At 37.6% G+C, this 21,452-nt stretch overlaps 3 protein-coding genes across 4 annotated transcripts in view; all 3 read left to right on the top strand.

The window, feature by feature from the left end:
• Positions 1–4,137, top strand: part of LOC102292094 (sarcoplasmic reticulum histidine-rich calcium-binding protein-like) — a 6,372-nt gene extending 2,235 nt beyond the window's left edge. Inside the window, exons 2-6 of one of the 2 annotated variants that reach the window (XM_042226003.1) lie at positions 1,505–1,623; positions 1,800–1,871; positions 1,987–2,041; positions 2,134–2,170; positions 2,266–4,137. In XM_042226003.1, coding sequence (XP_042081937.1) covers positions 1,505–1,623; positions 1,800–1,871; positions 1,987–2,041; positions 2,134–2,170; positions 2,266–2,287 — 305 coding nt within the window. In that variant the 3' untranslated portion in view covers positions 2,288–4,137. Of the gene's footprint in view, positions 1–1,504; positions 1,624–1,799; positions 1,872–1,986; positions 2,042–2,133; positions 2,175–2,265 lie in introns of those variants that run through there. The other variant, XM_042226004.1, reaches the window with a different exon arrangement.
• Positions 4,138–5,989: 1,852 nt separating this feature from the next.
• Positions 5,990–11,785, top strand: LOC121811773 (carbonic anhydrase 4-like). The gene is made up of 7 exons (XM_042226022.1): positions 5,990–6,110; positions 6,340–6,488; positions 6,704–6,820; positions 9,924–9,953; positions 10,064–10,217; positions 11,581–11,655; positions 11,757–11,785. Exons 1-7 carry the CDS (start codon positions 5,990–5,992, stop codon positions 11,783–11,785), a joined length of 675 nt encoding a protein of 224 aa, XP_042081956.1.
• On the top strand, positions 11,679–13,816 carry LOC102290742 (carbonic anhydrase 4-like). Its single transcript, XM_042226005.1, has 2 exons — positions 11,679–12,096; positions 13,131–13,816. The coding sequence occupies exons 1-2, from the start codon at positions 11,848–11,850 to the stop codon at positions 13,296–13,298; spliced, it is 417 nt and encodes a 138-aa protein (XP_042081939.1). The 5' UTR covers positions 11,679–11,847; the 3' UTR covers positions 13,299–13,816.
• The last annotated feature ends 7,636 nt before the right edge of the window (positions 13,817–21,452 follow it).

Here is a 21,452-nt window from a genome sequence, read left to right on the forward strand (position 1 = left end):
ATTATTATTATTATTATTATTATTATTATTATTATTATTATTATTATTATTATTATTATTTTGTCATGTTACAGACTTATTCCAAAACGGATTATATTCATTCACAGTCTTTGACATGACACTGAAAATTGAGCTCTTTCAGGGAAGTGACCAAGAACCCAATAGTAACTCTGACAGAGCTCCACCAGTCTGGCCTATATGGTAGAGTGGCCTGACAGAAGCCACTCCTCAGTAAAAGACAGACCTTGCTCATCAGCTGGCAAATAGCATCACCACAGCGAAGCATGATGGTGGCAGCATCATGCTGTGGGGATGTTTTTCGGCAGCAGGAACTATGAGATGTAATTGCTGCCAAAGGTGCTTCAAGAAAATATTGACCAAAGGCTGTGAATACTTCTTTAAATTTTATATTATTGTATTTTATTTTGAGTAAATTTGCAAGAATTTCATGCAATATACTTTCACTTTTTCATTATTGTATGTAGAATTTTGAGGTTAAAAATTAATTGAATCCGTTTTCAAATAAGGCTGTAAAATGACAAAATGTGTAAGAACTGAAGCGCTGTGTATACTTTCCGGGTGTCGATCCTTGTATTAAACAGCAATTAAACAGGTGTACCTAATGAAATGGACAAATATGATTACATGGCATTACTTGCTTTTGTAATTCTGGCGGGGCATGGTCTGCGGTGCCACTGCAGGGGAGATGGACGCACCTACACTGCATCTGCAAAAACGCCTCGCCGAAATAAGAAGCTGTGATGCCTGTCTGTAGTTGTTGTTGTTGGTGATGATTGTGTGGCTGGAAGCTGTAGAGCTGCAGCCGTTCGTGTGTTTGCAACAGCAACCGTAATAAAGAAAGGGATACTAAAAAGCATTGCCGTGGGTATTTACAATAATAAATACTTACCTATGCATTTTCTACCCCACATGTATGTCTCAGTGCTATATAGTAACAGAGCAGTCTAACATAAGATACATTCTGATACATTTTTAAGCTGCATTTTACTGCAACATTTGACAAATCCTGACTCTAATATCTAATGTTCGCATCTAAAAGATATTTTGCTATCCAGATCATTAAATTAATTTTGTGATTTCATGTTAAAGAGGAGGTTAAATAATGAAGAAAGACACGTAGAGTTATGATCATCTTTTTTTTTTCTTTTATAGACAATTTAATGTTCTACAAGATACACTTGACTCTCTTCCACAGCGTGTCTTGGCCTGTCTTCCTGCCCTCACCCCCAACCAGTTGTGGCAGTTTGCTGAATGAGCCTAGTTCTGCTTTCTTCCTGTTAAAAGGGAAATTTTCCTTCCCACTGTCACCAAAGCACTTGCTCATAGGGGGTCATTTGATTATTGGGGCTTTCCCTCGTCTTTAGCTTACAATATAAAGCGTCTTGGGGAAAGTGTTGTTGTGATTTGACCATTTATAAATAAAACTGAATTGAACTGAATAAAATACATTTCCGATAAAGATGATTTCCTGAACCATTTACAGATGAGTCTGAAGGTAAAGACACAAAGGACAACCAAAGTGACTCAGATGAAGAGGAGGGAGCTGCTGACACTCCACAGTTCCACTCTGGATCGTTGTGTAGTGTTTGCTCCATTTGTGAGGTAAAAAAAACATATCATGGAAATAACAGATTTTATTTGCACATCTGCCCAGTAATCACACATTAGAGTTGGGTTTTACATAATTTCAGCAACCTGCTACAAATGATTATAAGTCCTGACTATATACCATATGCACGGTTAATCACTATACCTTGTGGTTCCTTCTCATCTTGTAGCATTGCTCTAATGACTGTGCCAAGTGCCCGTGTGAGGAAGGAGATGAGTCAGATCACTGCGAGCACTGCCAAGCAAGCATCTTGACTTAAAAAAGATTATAACTTCTGTAATAATACACAGCACTTTGTTTCACCTAGTGCCTCTTTATGTTAATCCTGTTCTCTTTTTGTTTGTTTTGTTTTCCAGGGTTGCTCAACCTGCTACATTTGTCCCATTCTTTGTGACACAGTTTGCACACCGGGTAAGTGCTAGTTGTGATTCTTTGGGGGTACTGATGTGTGTTCACAGATTTAATTAACTTTGGTTTGACATAAATGTTGTATTTCTTTTCAGGTGGTTTTGTTGATGAGCTGACTGGATCCCTCTTTCAGTAAGACTATTCACATTTAAAAACACAGAGATATTTTTAGATGCGTTATTGTTGCACTGTTGCCTTTACACATAGTTATGCTTTTGTTTTTGCAGGACTCTTGCCTCTCTGCTCTGAGCTCCCTGAGAATTATGTTAATTTCCTTATGTGGGAAACTACTCCCCTGACTTCACCACATCAAACATGAGCTTGTCATGAAACAAAAGCAAAGAAATATTTATGTTTTAAATCATACCTAAAGCTCTCTTGTAAGAAGAACAGAAAAATATCAGTATGCACAGATTTTGCAAATATGATTTCTTCTTTCTGCCTTTTTCTCTTCTTTTGTCTTTTTATTGTTATAAAAAGATATATAAAGGTTGACACACTTGACATGACATGAATCATGCAGACAAGAAAATATATATAAAATACATATAAATGGTAAAAGCAGAAGTGTTTATAGGCATATGTATGACTGCAGTAGAGGCCAAAAGGAACATGAACATTATGAAAATTTGTGTCCTTTTTGAGTTCTGTTGTCTTGCATTCTGTTAGAGTATAATTTAATGCTAAAACATTGTATTACCTGTTTTTGCATTATCCAGTAAATATTGTTGTTCTTTTGATAAAAATGTGTTCAGCGTAGCTGATTTGTGCATCATGAGCATCCTTTAGCTTCTGTGATTCAATTGCTACACTCTGATTGGTTCACAATAAAGAATTGGGTTCAGAAAGGAAAGTTGTGGGTTAAAGATTTGGTAAACAAGGGGTAATTCAGGCACTTAGTCTTCCATATACACAGAAACACAATTAATTAACCAAAAGGGAAAAATGGTCCAAATCAAAGCTGAAACTTGATACCAACATTTTAAAAATCTTTTCTAATAAGTAAACATTCAAACCTGTCAATCAAACAGGGACCCCGCGATGCATGTCTTTTTTGTTAGCAGTTTGTTGTCTTTAAGCTCAAACCAAAACCACTGTGCTTATTTTGTCGACAGACTGCCACAGACCAAGAGGTAAGGCATGGCTGCTTTAAAGCACTACTCATTGTGACAAATGAATCAAAGTAAATAGGAAAAATTAATCTAGTATACTCAGAAGTAAACATCAGAAAATTACATGTGATAATATTTTTTAAATAAAACAATACATTTTTATCTAAATTGGTAAGATATAGTGTGATCTTTTTGAGATTCCTCGCTAGTTAGAAAACAAATTTTGTTCATTTGTCAGAGAGAAAAAACCCCAACAACAAACAGCAACAAATTGTCAAAGTCACAAATGTTTTCATGTCAAGATCAAGTCTCTCTCTGATCCACACAGTCACTTTCATTTGCCTATATACTGTATGTTCAGTCCGTAACACGCCATGGTCTTTAATGTTTTGGAAAAAGGAGGTGTTGTGTGTTTGCTGTATTTCTGTTCTGCATAAACACAAAGAGAACTGGGCCTAATGAAGCATAGTGATGAATGTGTGAGGACATGAAGGACAGAAAACCTGTTGAGTAGGTTCACTTACCAAAGTGATGTGTGTACAAACACAAGACTGAGTGACATTAAACATTACCAGGTAACAGACATGCTGCCCGTGTGATACAAAAAACTGCAAATCTCTGTACCTTTACCTAACAATATTTTGTAATAAGCTGACATATGAATGATGGGCATTGATTATTGGATTTTATAAATTTGTCTCTGCTGTTGACTGACTAGTGTAATTACTAATCATTTAATAATTATTAACTGTGATTTGTGAATGTTTTGTGTATAATTGTTTTATTTTATTTGATAATAGTTTGTGGATGGTCACACGATCACTGTAGTATTGACTGCAAATAGATACTTGTCTGTAGGTATGTGTATCATTATTCAGTGTTTTGCATAAGACCCTGCTTATATGTTCACTTTTATTTTGTCTAGATTATTCAGAGGAGTAATAGATGCTAAGGGTGATTTTTCTGGACTATAAAAAATAAAAAATATGTGATACTCAACAAAAAGTTCTTCTATTTTCTGTGAAACATTTCATGAACTGAGTATCTGAACTGTGTAATATGTCTGATGATTTTGCTTATTATAAAGCAATTGTTGGACACCATTTCTTCACTTCTTCCATCCTCTGGGAGCAAATATATGATTTCATATTGTTTTCTTGCTGGTTTTATTTGAGTAGTTTCAGTTGTAATTTGAAGTAAATAGTTTTGAAGTTGCAGCTGGCACACTAAACTTCTTGGAGAAATCAGAAATTAATCAAACATCACATTGAGCCACTTAAGCTGATTTTTCTCTTCAGGAGTGAATAAATAACTTAGATTTGGCATATTTAACAAAAATAATAATTATGTCCTTTACTTTTTTCTCCATTCTTTTGTAAAACAGTATATTTAAAAATTAATAATCATATTTTGTCTTTAAAAATGTCATTTTGATTCAAACGTTTGTGGATACTGGTGGATTAACCATTACAGAAACATTAAATATTCTGTTTATAATTACCAGTATTGTTAATTTAAGGCAGCTGTGCTTTGGACGGTGGTCTAATTAATCTATCTATTAAGCACTGTAAGTGTTAAGGTTAAATCAGGCTCAATTATTTCACCTTTGCATTGAGCCTGTGCTCTATAGGTGTCTGAGTGATATATCAAAGAGTAGAATGAATGTAGCTATACATACTGATTTTACCAGTTATCTGGTGTGCTCTTATTGATGCCTCTATTTTGAATACCATGTTTCTGAAAAAAGTCCAGCAACCATGTTGTGTGTCTCCCCTACATATGTACATTGTTTAAACACAGTGGGCATCCTCCCATTGATTAGCATAGTATATACATACATTTTGTAGTGTACTGCAGCAGTTTGTTACCCCTTTCTCACTGATGGACTTATTGGACTTGGAAAAAAGTTTTTAATGTGACACCTGAAACCAACACATCACTTTTCAAACCTTGGAGACCTGAGACTGCGAGAGTAAAGATAGAACGGTTTGTCAAAATTTCAACAATGAGTACAGTAATATAATCAGCTTGTCTGATCTTGAAAGCTTCTTCATGGAGTTTTGTAAGAAATGAGGATCACAAATCTTATCCAAGTGATCATTTGAGATTTTTGTGATGCACATTCTTCACTTTATTCTGTCTTAAGGCACTTAATTGGGTTTCAGTTCCGAGATGGACTGTTATGTACTAAAATACTGGATGATTCACAGTCCACGCTTGAAGCAGCTGAATAAAAAAAACACAGAATTTTCACTGGCCCTATAGAAAGCTGCAAACTAGCATTAACAGCAGACCTTCATTACTAAGTAGTAACTAGCTATCAATGAGAGCATAACAGAGCTGCTTTCTCTTTCTCAAAATATAACATCTAGAGCAAATGGATTTTTTTTTTATTGATGATTGATTTTCTTTTCACCCTGAAGATGTATTATCCCACTCTCACCCTGTACCTGGGTTTCTGGCCTTTGGCAGCATGTGGTGAGTAAAATGCGTTAGTTTTACTTTTATAATGATTACCATCATCCTTTTCCACTTGTGTTGAAAATAGACATGTCATGCTTCACTTTCTCCCTCATGTCACTCTTACATGTTTATACAAACAAGAAGCAGTTTATCCAGGATATGAATGAGCATTACTCAAGGCTCATATTTGCTGTATTTCCATTTCAGCCACTGCAAGTGATTGTTGTTATCAAGGCTGTGCTAATTATCTGATAAACATCTGAATGAATGATTTTCATCATATTTGGTTGACTTTGGTATTTAGTCTGCATCTCAATTTTACAGCTCACACACTAAGTGGAAAAACCTGACTAACAGTTTTTGTGGAGGATCAAAGATGTCCCCTATTGATATTGTGACCAAAAATGTAACGACTGACCCTAACCTGGGAAACTTCAACCTCAATGGTTTCAACTCTAAGGATGTCTTCACGTCCATTATGAACAATGGACATACAGGTACAAAAACTCACGTTTTACTTCATTTAATTTTTGAGATACTTTACTGCTAATACTGAATATTAAAATGCATTGTATACATTTGGTTGAGAAAAGGATTTAAGTATTTTCTACCACTGTGTAATAGCAAATATCCTGTTTGTAGTATGTTGTAGAAATTAAGAAAGGCTTCATCTCTGTCATAATTAAATATGTTTATCAAAGTTTTCCATGTTACACCCATTTGTAGTGGTGTGCACATTGAAAGGAAATGAAGTTAAAGTGAGTGGAGGTGGACTTAGTGGAACATATACAGGACTTCAGTTTCACTTTCACTGGGGTGATGGAAATCATCCGGGTTCAGAGCACACAGTCGATGAGCACAGATATCCAATGGAGGTACAATGTTTCTTCATCACTTGACGTCTAAACTTCTTTTCCTTGTTTTGCTTTGCCTTATAAATGGTTAAATGGTTGGAATCTCTTCCAGATGCACATAGTCACTCAGAAGGATCATCTCACTGCCCCCCGGGAGCATCCAGATGGATATGCTGTACTTGGGTTTTTCATAAATGTCAGTATGTCCCAGACTTCACGCTGCTATTTTTAAATAGGCAACAAAACTGGTTTCAAAGTTCTACCAATACATGGGTTCCCTGACAACGCCTGCTTGCAACGAAGCAGTCGTGTGGACAATCTTTCATGAGCCAATCCACGCCAACAGTGAACTGGTGAGTTCTCTTTAGCATAAGAGGAGCAAAGATTGTGTTTAGTGAATTTAAGGGGATTTGCAAATATGAATGTTCTCTTCCTCCTTTTAACACAACACAACAAACAAACAAATATATATGATATGAGAAAATGCTGAAAAGAAAGCTTCTTATATTAATTAATGTGGATTAGAAATTATTTAATTATTTAATTACTGCTAATCCTACTGAATAGCTCGACCAGTAAATGACTCATGGCAAATGGAATCCTTCTGTTTGTGTTGGATTTACAAACAGTTGCAGAAGCAATCACTGAAATGTGCAGACATGCAGCTCTAGACTTACTGGTGACATACCGATGGAGCATACTGGTACATGCTGGTGTCTGCTTGATTATTGTGTTTGATAATCATGCCTTTTTATTTATGTCTTTTTCTGTTGACTCTGTCAACAAGTGAAAATGTTGCGCAAACGGCACGTGACTGTGTGGGATAAACAGATAATTCCGAGTCATGCAAAAGTAACAGAATGACAAGTGAAGTCTTTCTTTTCAACTTATCTACCTGATCATTTACCAGCCAACTGCAGATAGTGAGGCGCACATATGTCTATGTAAGCCCTAGACTTGTCTGGTGGCTCAGCAGATGCATGACTCTTTGAATTTAACTTAAAGGATCAACCAGTATAAAAATCTCTTAAAACACTCAGAGGACATGTGTGCGTACAGTTTTTTAATTTGATGGCAACAACGTCAGTCAATCAAATTGGGATGACGGCAACATCCCAATTTGAATCTTTCTTTGGCTCTCGGAGGAGGCGGACGCACTTTTTCTCCTCTCCCTTATCTTCCCTGCTAGTTCTTATGTCCTTGTCTAGTCTCGTGTCTTTTTTGTATTACTTTCCCTGGAACACCCTCTCACAGTCTGTGTCTAAAACCTAAAAGAGAATTATGGATTTGATCAACTGGTCTCTGAATGCTATTGACACCCTTTAACGAGAAGTCTGGGCTCGGGAGAACCCGAGTGCCCTGGAGGGACTTTCCCTGCCGGATACACGATGGACGGGTGGCAGAGGATCGTGTGCCTGGCGGGACTGTCGATCGAGGACGCTGAAGATATCTACCTATTCGGAACCATGATAACAGGGTTCTTGCTGATCGGAGCTGGCTTGGCCCTGGCTTATCGGAGAATTAAGAGAGCGGAACCGGCTGTTCAAACCCCCACAAGGCTGCCCGCTGGGATTGGAACGACAGGTGCGACTTCTCAGAAAGGGCTCACTGAAGGCAGCATGGTTAAGAGCTTGGAGGCGCTTACGACTGCAGTGAATGCTCAGAATAACACCTTTGAGCGTATGTATGTTGGATTACATCAGGAAAGAATCAACTCAGAACAACATCTCTGGGCGGAAGCTGGATTACATCTCGGATCAGTTGGCTGCGGTCGTGAGGTCTCAGAATCTGCTATGTGAGCAAAAAGAGTGACAAGACCACAGAATCGACGGCTAATAACATCACGGAGAAACTCGCAGCTATTAACGGGAGATTGAGAGACCAGTGTCGGAGTATTAAAAACAGCTTGAAATTCTCATGAGTTGTTTGCAAAATAAAAATTACCATCATAATCCGGCTACCCCTTCGGCGCCAGCTGTGGGCTCAAGGCTGGAGCCGAACAAAAACTCCCCGATAACGACTGTGTTGAGTCTGTTCCTTCCCATTCCATGCAAGGCCACCTGGGTTGGCTGGAAGACTGTTTACTTAGCCTGGCGGGGCGAAGGACACTGTCTCAGCTGAACTATGGACACGCACTATACTGATCACTCACTGACGCATCACCCTTCCTATCCAACGCCACCTCCAACGCTTACCTCCCCTCTGATGTGGACATCGGGTCAGCTGGAGGCGCAGTCAAAAGATTGCAGCGGTCCCAGATCAGATGTACACACTGGAACACTTTCCCATGTTGCTTGTCTGTGTTTATTGTGTTATGGTGTGTTGATATCTGTGCATTCCTGTATTATCCTTCTGTGTTGCACATTTTGATGTTTTTTTTCCTTGCTACCTAGCCTGACCTGTCTCCCCATTGTGATGTTTGTATTGTATGTACGGTCGGCAAGGTCTGTCATCTTGGTTGTGGGCAAATGACCTGCAACTGACAAATAAAGGCTATCTCATCTCATCATCATCAAAAGGCAAAAAGTACATGTTACTACAAGAAAACAGCTGGAAAAGGATTTTGCTGCTAGGTTAAATAGAAACAGGTGATTAGAATATATATAAAAAGAATATCTTTGACAGACAGAGTTGCTCAGAAGCAAATATTGGCAGATGCTCACCAAAAACCAGTTTAATATCTCAGTAATGTTCTTCTCCATAACACTGGGAGATATTTAAATATCTCGTCATCTACAGTGCATAATGTCATCAAAAGATCTGGATAATCTGGAGAAATCACACATGTTTAAAAAAGTGACATATTTTCCCATCTGGACAACATCTTTTCCAGTGAAGGCCTTGCATATTTCCATATACTATATAGAACTATATACTGAATCTATTACAGCAGCTTGGAGTCTTAAAAAAGAGTCTGGGTGCTGTGGTCTGCCTTGAGTCTAGATTTTGATTTGTTGCTGTCATCAAATTTAAAATGAACTTTTTTTTCCACTTAAAATTGTATATTTTCTATGTAAAACATTTGATACATTTTCTATGTAAAACATTTGATACATTTTCTATGTAAAACATTTGATACATTTTCTATGTGCTATTGTGATTTCTTTTATGGTATGTTTCCTTGTTCTTACAAAAAAGTACAGGCTATCTGAATGAGCAAGGCTTTTTCAGTCACAGTCACTGCTTTAGGGAGTGTATGTCTGTGCTGCCAGGGCGCTAGCTGATGTTAACCTTAACCTAGCCTTTGGTAATCTGTTCTTAGATTAAGAAGTTTCCCATGGAAACACACCTGAATAATATCTACCGACCTACACAACCTCTGCACGAACGTAATGTGTATGCCTCCCCTGGAACTCCTCTACCTCCCTGTAAATTGGAAAAAAACATAAATGATTGATACATTTTTATGACTTTGATTTGGCACATTACATATATGACTCTTTTTCCATTCTTCAGATGAATGGTGTTATCATCCACATCACTGTGGTATGTATCAGCACATTTATCAGGAGAGTTTTATACTGAAAATACTCTGAGATCAGGATTTTGACTGAAAATGTTTTCTGCAAATAGCTGACACTCCACCTTCTTGACAGCTTCTGCCTGGCTCCCACTGTAGCAGTACACACCAGTCACCCATCAACATTGACAAAAACAATGCTGTGCCGGACAGCCATCTTGATGCCTTTGTATTTAAACATTTTGATGACAACCACGCTATCAAGTACATCACCAACACAGGCCATTCAAGTTTGAAGGGTTTTTTTTAATCATTCGCAATTGTTTTGGACATGGTTAATATAAAGGTTCTTATTTACATTATTACAGCATCTTACATTATTTTTATGCCAATCTTCTTCATCTAAATCAAAAGAGTATGTTTGTAGTATTCTTTTCTTGTGTTGTCAAACAACTGCCAGTGAAGTGTGTACTGGTGGAAAATTTGGTGGAGGAGTCAGGAGGAGGTTTGGGCCATGACTATACCATCCTACAGTTCCACTTCCACTGGGGTGACACATCAGATACGTCTGAAGGCTCAGAGCATACTGTGGACTCAAAAAGATACCCAATGGAGGTAGTGACAAAGATTAAGCATCTGAAGCATTTTCCCCAAACACCTAGCCTGTTTATATTCCATGCCATTAAGTTGGTCTTTTGTCCAGATGCACATTGTAAGCAAGAGAAAGGATTTAACCCTGGATGAGGCATTACAGGCACCGGATGGCTTGGCAATGTTGGGAGTCTTTATTGAGGTAAAACCTGGGGAAGTTAAGCTGTTAACAGTAGTATATATGCTATATTGGTTGTCAAACACTTGGCTTATGATACACATTCCATGTATTTCAAAGAAAGCTAAATCTGCACTACACTCGAATTTCTGAAGGGATCTACAATGTGAACAGGGCAGAAGAAAATAAGTAAGACAAAATAGTTTCTATTTCTACCTGTCCTACGCACCAAGTTATGTGATCACTGTCTCAGACACTCAGTGTCATCGTCTTAGAGTTATCTGATTAACAGTGCAGTTCATGCTGGCGGCTGATGACAGTTGTAATATCATAGATGGGAATCCATTCCTAATAGTTAAAGGAGAAAAAACTTTTTTGCACTCTATATTTGATCATTAGAATTCCACACAAATCTGAGAAAAGTGAAATAACATCTCTCAAATACACAAAATATACAAATCTCTGGCATTAGCAATATTAACATATGGCTCGCTTTGAAGTCATATTTTTAATAAACACTTCAACTGTCTTTTCATGGGGAAATACTTGTGAAAATAAAGATGATTAATCATTTTCCTAAATACTTTGCATTATTAATGTCAGACAAAAACTCTGGTCATAATTATGCAGTCATTATCTGAGATGCTTTAAGCTACAGAAGTGATGAGCATCTTTGTGATTTTAAAAAGTCACGTAAAAAATAATATACTTCTGTATGATATGTTTTTTTTTTTAAATCAATCACTTGATTGATTTTTAAACTCAATCAAGGCTTTCAAAAAAGCCTGAAGCGATTGTTAGGTCTATAAAGAAAGCTTGCTGTTATTTCCAATATCATTTTGTGAGTTGTGGGTTAAAAGTTTCTCTTAATGTCAATTTTCCAGTCTATCCCTACTACCAAGAGCACCTCTCATGGGAGCACTTCGAGCAGCTCTCATGGGAGTACTGGATCAGGAACAGTAAGTTTCTGTTTTTTTGTTAGTTTTTATTTTAGCTTTGTTAAACTACAACCCATATATTTGAGTTTCTTTCTAATTATCCAATATAACTGTCTCGATAGACACATCCTACATCAGCACCAACATCTAACACAGACTTCTGGAAAACCTGACCAGCTATCTCTCAAAGATACACAATATCAGTGAGCACACATGTGCTTTGTTGAACAGGAAAGCAAACTTCTGAATCAGGGCCCAAGCAGATCACCACATGTTGTGCATCTTTGCTTCATTGTAGGCACAACAGTGATGGTCACATATGAGATCTCCATTGATGACTTGCTTGGCAATGTGAACCGGCATGACTACTACCGCTACAGTGGCTCCCTAACCACACCTTTATGCAACCAAGCAGTTGTCTGGACAGTCTTTAAAGAGCCAGTCAATGTGGACTTAAACCTGGTAAGTTTTACCCATCATCCATTTTAAAAAGGTAATTTGCTAGCCTTGAGACCTTTGTATGGTATGCCATACAGATGAAGCAAAATGGGAATGATAATATACATGGCTGACATACCTATGTACAGTGATTAAAATGACTGTATTCCCTTGGTATTGAAGGCTCAGAACATGAATTGTGACACAGACATTTTAAACATTTGAGTCAACAGCTTGAAATAATGAATAAACTTGAAATAATGAGTAATAATACTGATCACAGAGAGTCAGCAATGTGCATTTCATTTGATATTCTGGTCAGGCACTTAAGTCTGTTGTCATTAGTAATCCGGGTCCAAACTCTTCCTTGGTACCCAAACTCACTGAAGCAAACATCACTGTAGCATCACTGAGAGAGTGATGATAACTGTAATGCACAGTTATCAAGTAAATGCATATCAAGTCTCCACAAAAGACAAATTCAATGACCAAGATCAAGTATTATTGTGATAGTCAACCTTAACGACACACAGTTAAAAGCAAAGCACCTCTCAATACCAGCATGAAAAATGTAAAAATAACACTTTTGTCATTGCACTATTGTAAAAAAAGATGCAATAATTTTTATTAATGCTAGAGTAATGGTAAAACTACATTACAGCACAATAATCTATGACAGTACACTCAAATGTAAGCAATTCACCTGCTCAGTTTCCTCTGGTGTGAATGACACTTTCAGTTATCTGTGAAATCAGCTGCTCTCAGTAAATCACTAATCAGTGTTGGGCAGGAAGAGGAAAAACATGTGACTGTCTTCAACAGTTCAACATAATCTTTGGCAATCTGTACATGTATCACGTGATTTCACCTCTTCATCAACTCTTATGAGACATCCATGACAGGCTTCAACAGCTAGCAGATTACAGGCTACACTTCTGCAACAATAAACCAGAGCGTGCATTCCAGTGCAGGAACATATGCATCAAATAATGATATGACTTTTTTCAATTGAATATTTAAATGTGTCCTAAAGGATTTCTTTCGTTCTTATCCACTAGATCAAGATGTTCCCCAAACAAACAGGATATTTCAATGTGTATCGGCCCACACAGCCCCTGCCAGTGGCCACGGGACCAGTGAATCTGCATTCAGTGCTTTTCGACCTCTCTTATGTCTTCTGCTGCTGGCATGCCTCTGTGTCTATTTTATATAATTTGGACCTGTGATGAACTGCTGTGAAAAATATATATTGTACTGCACTTATTAATTTCTTTATATGTTAGCTTGGAAAGTGGTTTTTCATTGATGACATTTGAATATGTACTTTATATGTACTATATGTATATCATTATAATGGTTGACCAGAAATGCTGCTTATTAAACTTTGAGGGGATTAATGTCAAGCTGGCATAATATTAAACCTTGAAACTAGGTTGCCAAACAAAAATAATTCTGCGCTTGCTATAAAATAGCTGTTTGCTTTGCTTCAGCAAAACATATCTTATAAGAAAAATAAAAAAGTCAATCACTAATTAAAAACATGAGTATGTTTTGAGTATAGGTGGTCATCTTGTGTTTTTGCTATACAAAAAGCAAAGAAAAATATATTTTTTAATTAAATGATCTTGTGCTTTAGCAGTGGAAAATGTTTTCTTGTAGCCAGTTTAAATTAAAACAACACTTGTCTGAAATTGTAATGTGTGATTCTTGTGTAAAGCTACAGGCCTTAGTTTTTCATGATACCATCATCCTGTAATCTCCTTGCAATATTACACCACCAACATCAGCCTGAACAATTAAAACAAGGCAGGATGGATCCATATTGCTATGTTAATGTGAATCTGATACATTTATCTATTTTTTTAATCATTACAATACACGGTTTTATGTCACTCTGGATAAAAACACATGCACAGTGTATCAAATGTAAGTTAAACAATTAAGCTATGACATTGAGGTACAGGTAACTTACTCCAATTAAGCTGCTTTGTTGTTTTCTTGCATTAGGTCATTACAGCAGTACATTGTTCACCAGCTATGGTAGAAGGCACAGTACTTCCTGGAGCATGCTAAGCATACTGTAAATCTGACTGACCTTAAGTTACTTTTTCAAGATAAGTCAACAGAGTAAGAAGTGCTTTGATGGAAGGTGCTCTAATAGAGGTACCTGTTAACAATGATTATGACTAATGCTCATTCTGTTAATAGGAAGCATCCACTTGCATGACTAAAATGACCTCTGTAGATACTAGATAGTGACAGCAGGATTAGTATGTCAGCCAAAAGAGAGCAATGTGGGAGTGGTATCTTTTGTCAGTTTGATTTTACTGTCAGCAAAAATTACAGTTGATCAGGAACCAGTCTAGGTGGAGCATGTTACATAGACATAGATAATAGGTAATCTGTCAAACCTCTATTCAATTGCATTACTTTTAACATTGAGCATAACTTTTTTTGTACAGTGACTGACTTCATAAGGGCGATGTTCATTGTCCCATCTTAGACAGCGCTCGGGGTGCTTGATTTAGTGTGAAAGCCTCCATAAGGAGCTTCCTTGTCTTGATTTCAGTGGTTTCTATATTCTCCTTTGGCTAGGTTATTATCCCAGCAGGGGATATATGATCACCGGCAGGGCGTAGGTGATAACTGACCAGATCTTGTTCTTCCCATTCAGCTGACTCCTCTGGACTTGAGGTGTGTGTGTGTGTGTGTGTGTGTGTGTGTGTGTGTGTGTGTGTGTGTGTGTGTGTATGTGTGTGTGTGTGTGTGTGTGTGTGTAAACTTCAGTCCTTTCTTTTTGAAAACAACAAAATGTGAGGTTGTATAAATAAATAAGTAAATACTGACAGTCGGGGATTAAATTAAATGGGAAGAACACAAATGAATTACCAACTGAAGCCTCATATACCTACATACATACAACATAATTTCAATGGTTAACTAGATTTCACCAAACAAATATTTCACTGAACAACTGATATTGAACTAGGAGAAAAACAAAAGTTTCATATACAATGGAATTCATATTGCATCTCGTTTTTAGATTTCTTTACCACCTGATTTTGAAACATTTTTAAAAATTTACATGATGAACAATGCAATCTTAATTCCTCATCACAATCACTCTAGAAGTTTACCCCACTGATTTTTCATTTGAGCAATAATCACATATTTACATATGATATATTTTCTCCTCTAATTTCAAACAATCTCTGGATATAGTTTGGAAGGAGATCATTTTGTCCTTTGTACAATATCAGTGTAGTGCTGAGTTAAACAAAATCGTAAAACTTTAAGGCATGCAATTTCATGAATATTCAGCTGCTTTGTTCATGATGATCTGATCTATTTATTATAGCTTTCTTTTAAATATAATTCAAATTCAAATTCAAATTCAAATTTTATTTGTCACGTACACAGTCATACACAGTATGATATGTAGTGAAATGCTTGGACAACTGCTCGTGACCTAAAGAAAACAAAAAAAGGAAAGGCTATGAATAAGATAAGAAATAAATATGAAAAATTAAAAAGGGTAAATTTAACTAGGAAGGAATAAAATATAAATTAAGGTTAAAAATGAAATAACTGTACAACACAAATTAGAATGAAGGGTAATTTTAACTGGGAGAATAAGATAAAATATATAAATTAAAGTTGAAAATAAAATAACTGTACAACAAAATACACAATATAGAACTATATAAGAATGTATGAAGAAATCTAAATATAAATAAATATATACACAATAACAGCAGCTGTACAAGTATTAACCGGAAATGAAGAATATAGTGACCAGTGTTGTGCAAAAACAAAGTCCAGAAAGTCCAGTGTGTGTGTAAGAACTATATGTGTGGGTCAGTACTGTGTGGTGGTGTGATTGAGAGACCGTATCGCCTGCGGGAAGAAGCTCCTCCTCAGTCTCTCTGTGTTGGTCTTCAGGGAGCGGAATCGCTTTCCTGACCTCAACAGAGAGAACAGTCTGTTGTTGGGATGGCTGAGGTCCTTCACGATCTTCCTGGCCTTGGTCCAGCACGCCTGCTGTAGATTGAGTGCAGGTCAGGGAGCTCGGAGCGGATGGTGCGCTCAGCTGACCGCACAACCCTCTGTAGAGCTCGTCTGTCCTGCATGGTGCTGTTCCCGAACCAGGTTAAGATGTTTCCCGCCAGGATGCTCTCTATGGTGCACGAGTAAAAGTTCCTGAGCACCTTGGAGGGCATATAAATTGGATTAGTATTAGTTTTATGCTTCCCCAAGCCCTCTCACAGTAGGTCATACATTTGAGTATTGGGGGAGCAATATAGCAATGATGATTAATGATTTTTGATTTAATATTTAATATTTTTATATTGCTTGTATGGGCCGTTCCAACATTACCATTTCCAGAAATATAGTTTTACACACTTCTTCTATTTAAACATCATTCATCACAATCTCTGTATGTGCTAAAAGTGCATCGATTGCTTCCATATGTAATGACTGGTATGTATTATGATCTGATATCTTTGTGTTGGTGTTGTGTTTTATGTCATCATAACTGCTGAACCACGATAAACATTGCAACTGACAAATGACAAAGTCTGAGCATTCAGTTAGCATTACCCAAGAAGACAGCGAATGCTTTTAAATACAATCAATAACAAACCAGCACGAGCAACTTGAACTTGGGTAACAGAAAACCTAACTCTTTGTTCTGGGGTTTTATGCAAGCAAAATTATTTTTTTGCTTTCCCCCGTGGTTGGTCAGTTGAAATGATAATCCTGGACCAGCATTATTATGGTGATGCAGGAACAACAGCAACATATCACATCAGATACATGCATACAAGCACAAAACGCAACTAGAAGAACAAATCCTCTTTTTCCCCAAAATAAACATTTTCTCGACTTCTGTTTTAACTTCATAATTACACAGGATTTGTTTCTAAAAACCAGGATGAGTATTCTGCTCAAAAATCTTCTTAGAAAGTAGTCTGAGTTAGCATTTTCAACTATATTCACAAACCTAGAAAAAGGATGTTCTGGGCATGAGAAAAAATGGGAAGAAATGAGAAAACATTAGCAGGGACTTCCAGGGGAAAATTACAAGAGCAACTCTAAGCAAGCAATGGACTGAAATGGCCTGCATTTGTATAGCGCTTTACTTAGTCTCTAAGGACCCCAAAGTGCTTTACACTACATTCAGTCATTCACGCACACATTCACACACTGGTGATGGCAAGCTACATTGTAGCCACAGCTGCCCTGGGGTGCACTGACAGAGGGGAAAGGTGAAAGTAGTAACCTATGGTACAATACATTCTTCCAAGAGGTTTGACTGGTTGATGAAACAAAACAAAAACAAAAAATAACCAAAAAATAGAAAAGCTGCCTGTGCCAAAATGAAAACAAACAGAGTCACACACTGTGCATGTGTGCAATGTGTGCTTATGTAATCACTTCTTATAAGGCAATAAATCAAAGTACTCGTTCCTTCCCTGGGAAGGGAAAAAAAACTCACCTTTAAATGGAAAAATACACCAGTAGAGCCAGACACAGGGAGGGGCAGCAATATACCATGACTACTTGGGCTGAATGGAAAGAGAGACTAGAAAGTCAAAGACAAGAAAACAAACTATGGGAGAGCGAAGACAACATTTAATGTCATGCAGTAGTGGCATGTACTGTTGTAGTAAAAAGTTTACTTGCACTCATCATGGGCATGAGTATCATGGTCATTTGGGGTTTTTATTGATTCCTTTGAGCTGTTATTTTTCCACGGTGGAATGATTGTACAGCATACAACTTTAATGACTTTAAAAAACAAGAATTGGATGCACAAGTTTTAATTCATTTTTCTCTTTTCAGACAAGGTTGAAAGTATACATACAGGGTGATATATGTACATAACAGCCCCACTAATATTAGGTAAAATGAGACTTTTCGTTCACCAAAAAGCTTCTGGCATAATTCTGGCTGGATATTTGACCACTATTCTGGGTAGAGTTAGTGGAGTTCATTTAAATTGGTTAGTTTTCACAGATACACATTTTTTTGTATTTGAAAAAGGAAAGAAAGTGGCTGTGGAAAGTTCCCAGAGCTCTCAGAAGTCTGAGCTGAAATAATAACATATGACACATTCTTTTAAGAGGCATGATTGGTTGGTCAAATTACAACTTGTTTAAGTGACACATTTTGGGTTCCCACAAGGAGGAAATTTCAGTCTGAGACTTCAAATGGAGCCAGAAGAAAAAACTAGATAATAAGAGAGATAAAAGTAAAGAAAATAATTTTAAAAAGAGAAGATTTTGCTGAAATGAAAAATCCCCTGAAAGCATTAAATGTGTGGAAGGGACAGAAGAAGAAAAACTAGGAAAAATGCTCAAGAGAAAAAGGAAAAAAGGAGAAGGACAAGACAGATTAATCTTCTCAGAGAAATTGTTGTTTGTTTGTATCCTTCCTTAGAGCGTCAGTGTGTCAGAGCAGATCACTTTAGCATACCAGAATTTGGCTTGCATGCGCAAATATTACATTTTGAAATACTGTTCGGGAATTTTGTACTATCCCAAATCTCAATTCTTGGACAGGTGAAGGACGTGACTGAACATCGCCTTAATCTGACAACCAACAAGACCAATTGGAAGAAGTAAAGCACTCTGCTCCACCAAAGCATCGGGTTAGGCATAAGACTCTCACCTTAACTTTGGTAATTCAGTGGTGAGGGAGGAATGCTGATTGAGCTCTACTTGCTCTAGCCATCGGTCAGTTCAGGGAAATAAAACATTAAAGTGCTATCTATCTAAGTTTCCCTTTTGCACCATAGAAGAAATAAGTGCTAGGACCTGCTCTGATATGTCTTATCTGTCCAGAGCAAATGCAAAATGTGGCAAATGCATAACTCCACCAGGACTGAAAAACAAATTAGAGAAAATAATTCTTGTCCAGCACTTCCATTATGAACTATACAGGGTAGGCCATTTATATCGATACACCGTAATAAAATGGGAATGGTTGGTGATATTAAAGTCCTGTTTGTGGCACATTAGTATATGTGTGGGGGCAAACTCCACAAGATGGGTGGTGACCATGGTGGCCATTTAGAAGTCGGCCATCTTGGATACAACTTTTGTTTTTCCAATAGGAAGAGGGCCATGTGACATCATCAAACTTATTGGTAATGTTATTCTTTCATGAGTTATTTACAAGTTTCTCTTTGTTCACAGCCATTGACATGTCAAAGAGGTTAGCACATGAGGAGCGGATCAAAATATTGTTGATATCTGGGGAACGCAGTAACTGGGTCATTGCAGCAGATTTCAATGCAAGACACTCTACGAGACCACCCATCTCCCATTCTACAGTTAGCAAACTGTTTGCTAAGTTTTGTGAAACTGGTTCAGTGTTGGATTTGCCAAAATGTGAACGCAAGAAAACTGTCACTAATGAAGAAACATCATTGGCTGTCCTAGCTTCATTCAGCAAGAGCCCACAGCGTAGCACTCGCCGCATGTCACTGGAGAGTGGCATTAGTCGAACATCCCTTTGGTGGATATTAGCTACTCACAAATGGCACCCTTACAAACTTCAGCTGCTGCAGCATCTCAATGAGGATGACCCAGATCGGCGCACAGAATTTGCAGGACCCTGAGTTCACGCAGAAGATTTTTTTCAGTGATGAGGCAAACCTTTATGTGAATGGTGACGTTAACAAACAAAACCACCGCTATTGGTTTGACACTAACCCCACATTGGATGGATCCCTCCAAGACTGTTGGCACAACAAAAGTGATGGTTTGGTGTGGTATATGGGGTACAACGATAGTGGGTCCATTCTTCATCAATCTCTGGATATTTGAAATTGCTACATGATGATGTGTTTCCCTCTTTATGCACTGAAGCTGGCACGTTCCCTGAGTTTTTCCAGCAAGATGGTGCACCACCACATTATGGGTGCCAGGTCCGAGCATTCCTAGATGAACAGTTTCCTGGAAGGTGGATTGGTCGTCGTTGGCCAGTTGAATGGGCCCCAAGGTCTCCCGATCTGACCCCCTTAGACTTTTATCTTTGGGGTCATCTGAAGGTAATTGTCTATGGTGTGAAGATACGAGATGTGCAGCACCTGAAACTACGGACACTGGATGCCTGTGCTGGCATTTCTCCTGCGGTGTTGCTATCAGTGTGTGAAGAGTGGGAGAAGAGGGTTGCATTGACAATCCAACACAATGGGCAGCACATTGAACACATTTTATAAGTGGTCAGAAACTTGTAAATAACTCATGAAAGAATAAAATTACGTTGAAACCAAGCACAGCATTGTTTTTCTTGTGACATTACCAATAAGTTTGATGATGTCACATGGCCCTCTTCCTACTGAAAAAACAAAAGTTGTATCCAAGATGGCCGACTTCTAAATGGCCACCATGGTCACCACCCATCTGGTGGAGTTTGCCCTCTCACATATACTAATGTACCACAAAAAGGACTTTACTATCACCAACCATTCCCATTTTATTATGGTGTATCCATATAAATGGCCCACCCTGTATATGTCACCAGTCTCATTATGTCCAGTGTTTATTATGGTTTTTTTCTGTTGTGTAGTACTGTCTCTTAGACAAATATTGGTATGGCTGGATCAGTGTACACCTAAATCTGAGTGACAGTTCATGTCAATTAAATTTTATTTACATAGTGCCAAATCACAACAACAGTTTGCATCAAGGTGCTTTATATTGTAAGGTGAAGACCCTACAATAATACAGATAAAACAGAGAAACCCCAAAAATCAAATGACCCCTATGAGCAAGTGCTTTTTTTCGACAGTGGAAAGGAAAAAAGTCCATTTTAATAGGAAGAAACATCCAGCAGAATCAGGCTCAGGGAGGGGCAGCCATCTGACGCAACTGATTGGGATGAGTGGATGAAGATAGGATAATAACCATTATGCAGAGAGGTGTATAAACACATAATGGGTGGAAAAGGTACCTGACTTGTACTTCTCACCTGACTGGATTCCAATTTATTATCTAGAGGATGACGAAGAATCAGATGCTTCAGTTTAAAATGTATGTTGTGTGTCTGTTTTGTTTCTCATAACAGTTGCTATACACTGTCAGTGCCTATTCCATCTTGTTGTTTGTGCAATATTTGTAGATGTGATGTACTTGCGTAATCAATGAATAATCGTAAGGCAGGACTGGAAAATGTTCAGACTTGGCTCTTGTCTGTGCCAAGCTTACTTGGCCAAATGGAAGGTGTAATAGTGTCATCAGAATCAGAATACTTTATTGATCCCTGGGGGAAATAATTTTTTGTTACAGTGCTCCATTATAAACAAACATTAACAAGACAGACAATACACTAACTAAGAATAGCACAATATATACATATACATAAAAGTC

The sequence above is a fragment of the Haplochromis burtoni genome, unplaced genomic scaffold, assembly GCF_018398535.1.
Source record: "Haplochromis burtoni strain Fernald_Lab_line unplaced genomic scaffold, NCSU_Asbu1 Contig_192, whole genome shotgun sequence".
Lineage (NCBI taxonomy): Eukaryota > Metazoa > Chordata > Actinopteri > Cichliformes > Cichlidae > Haplochromis > Haplochromis burtoni.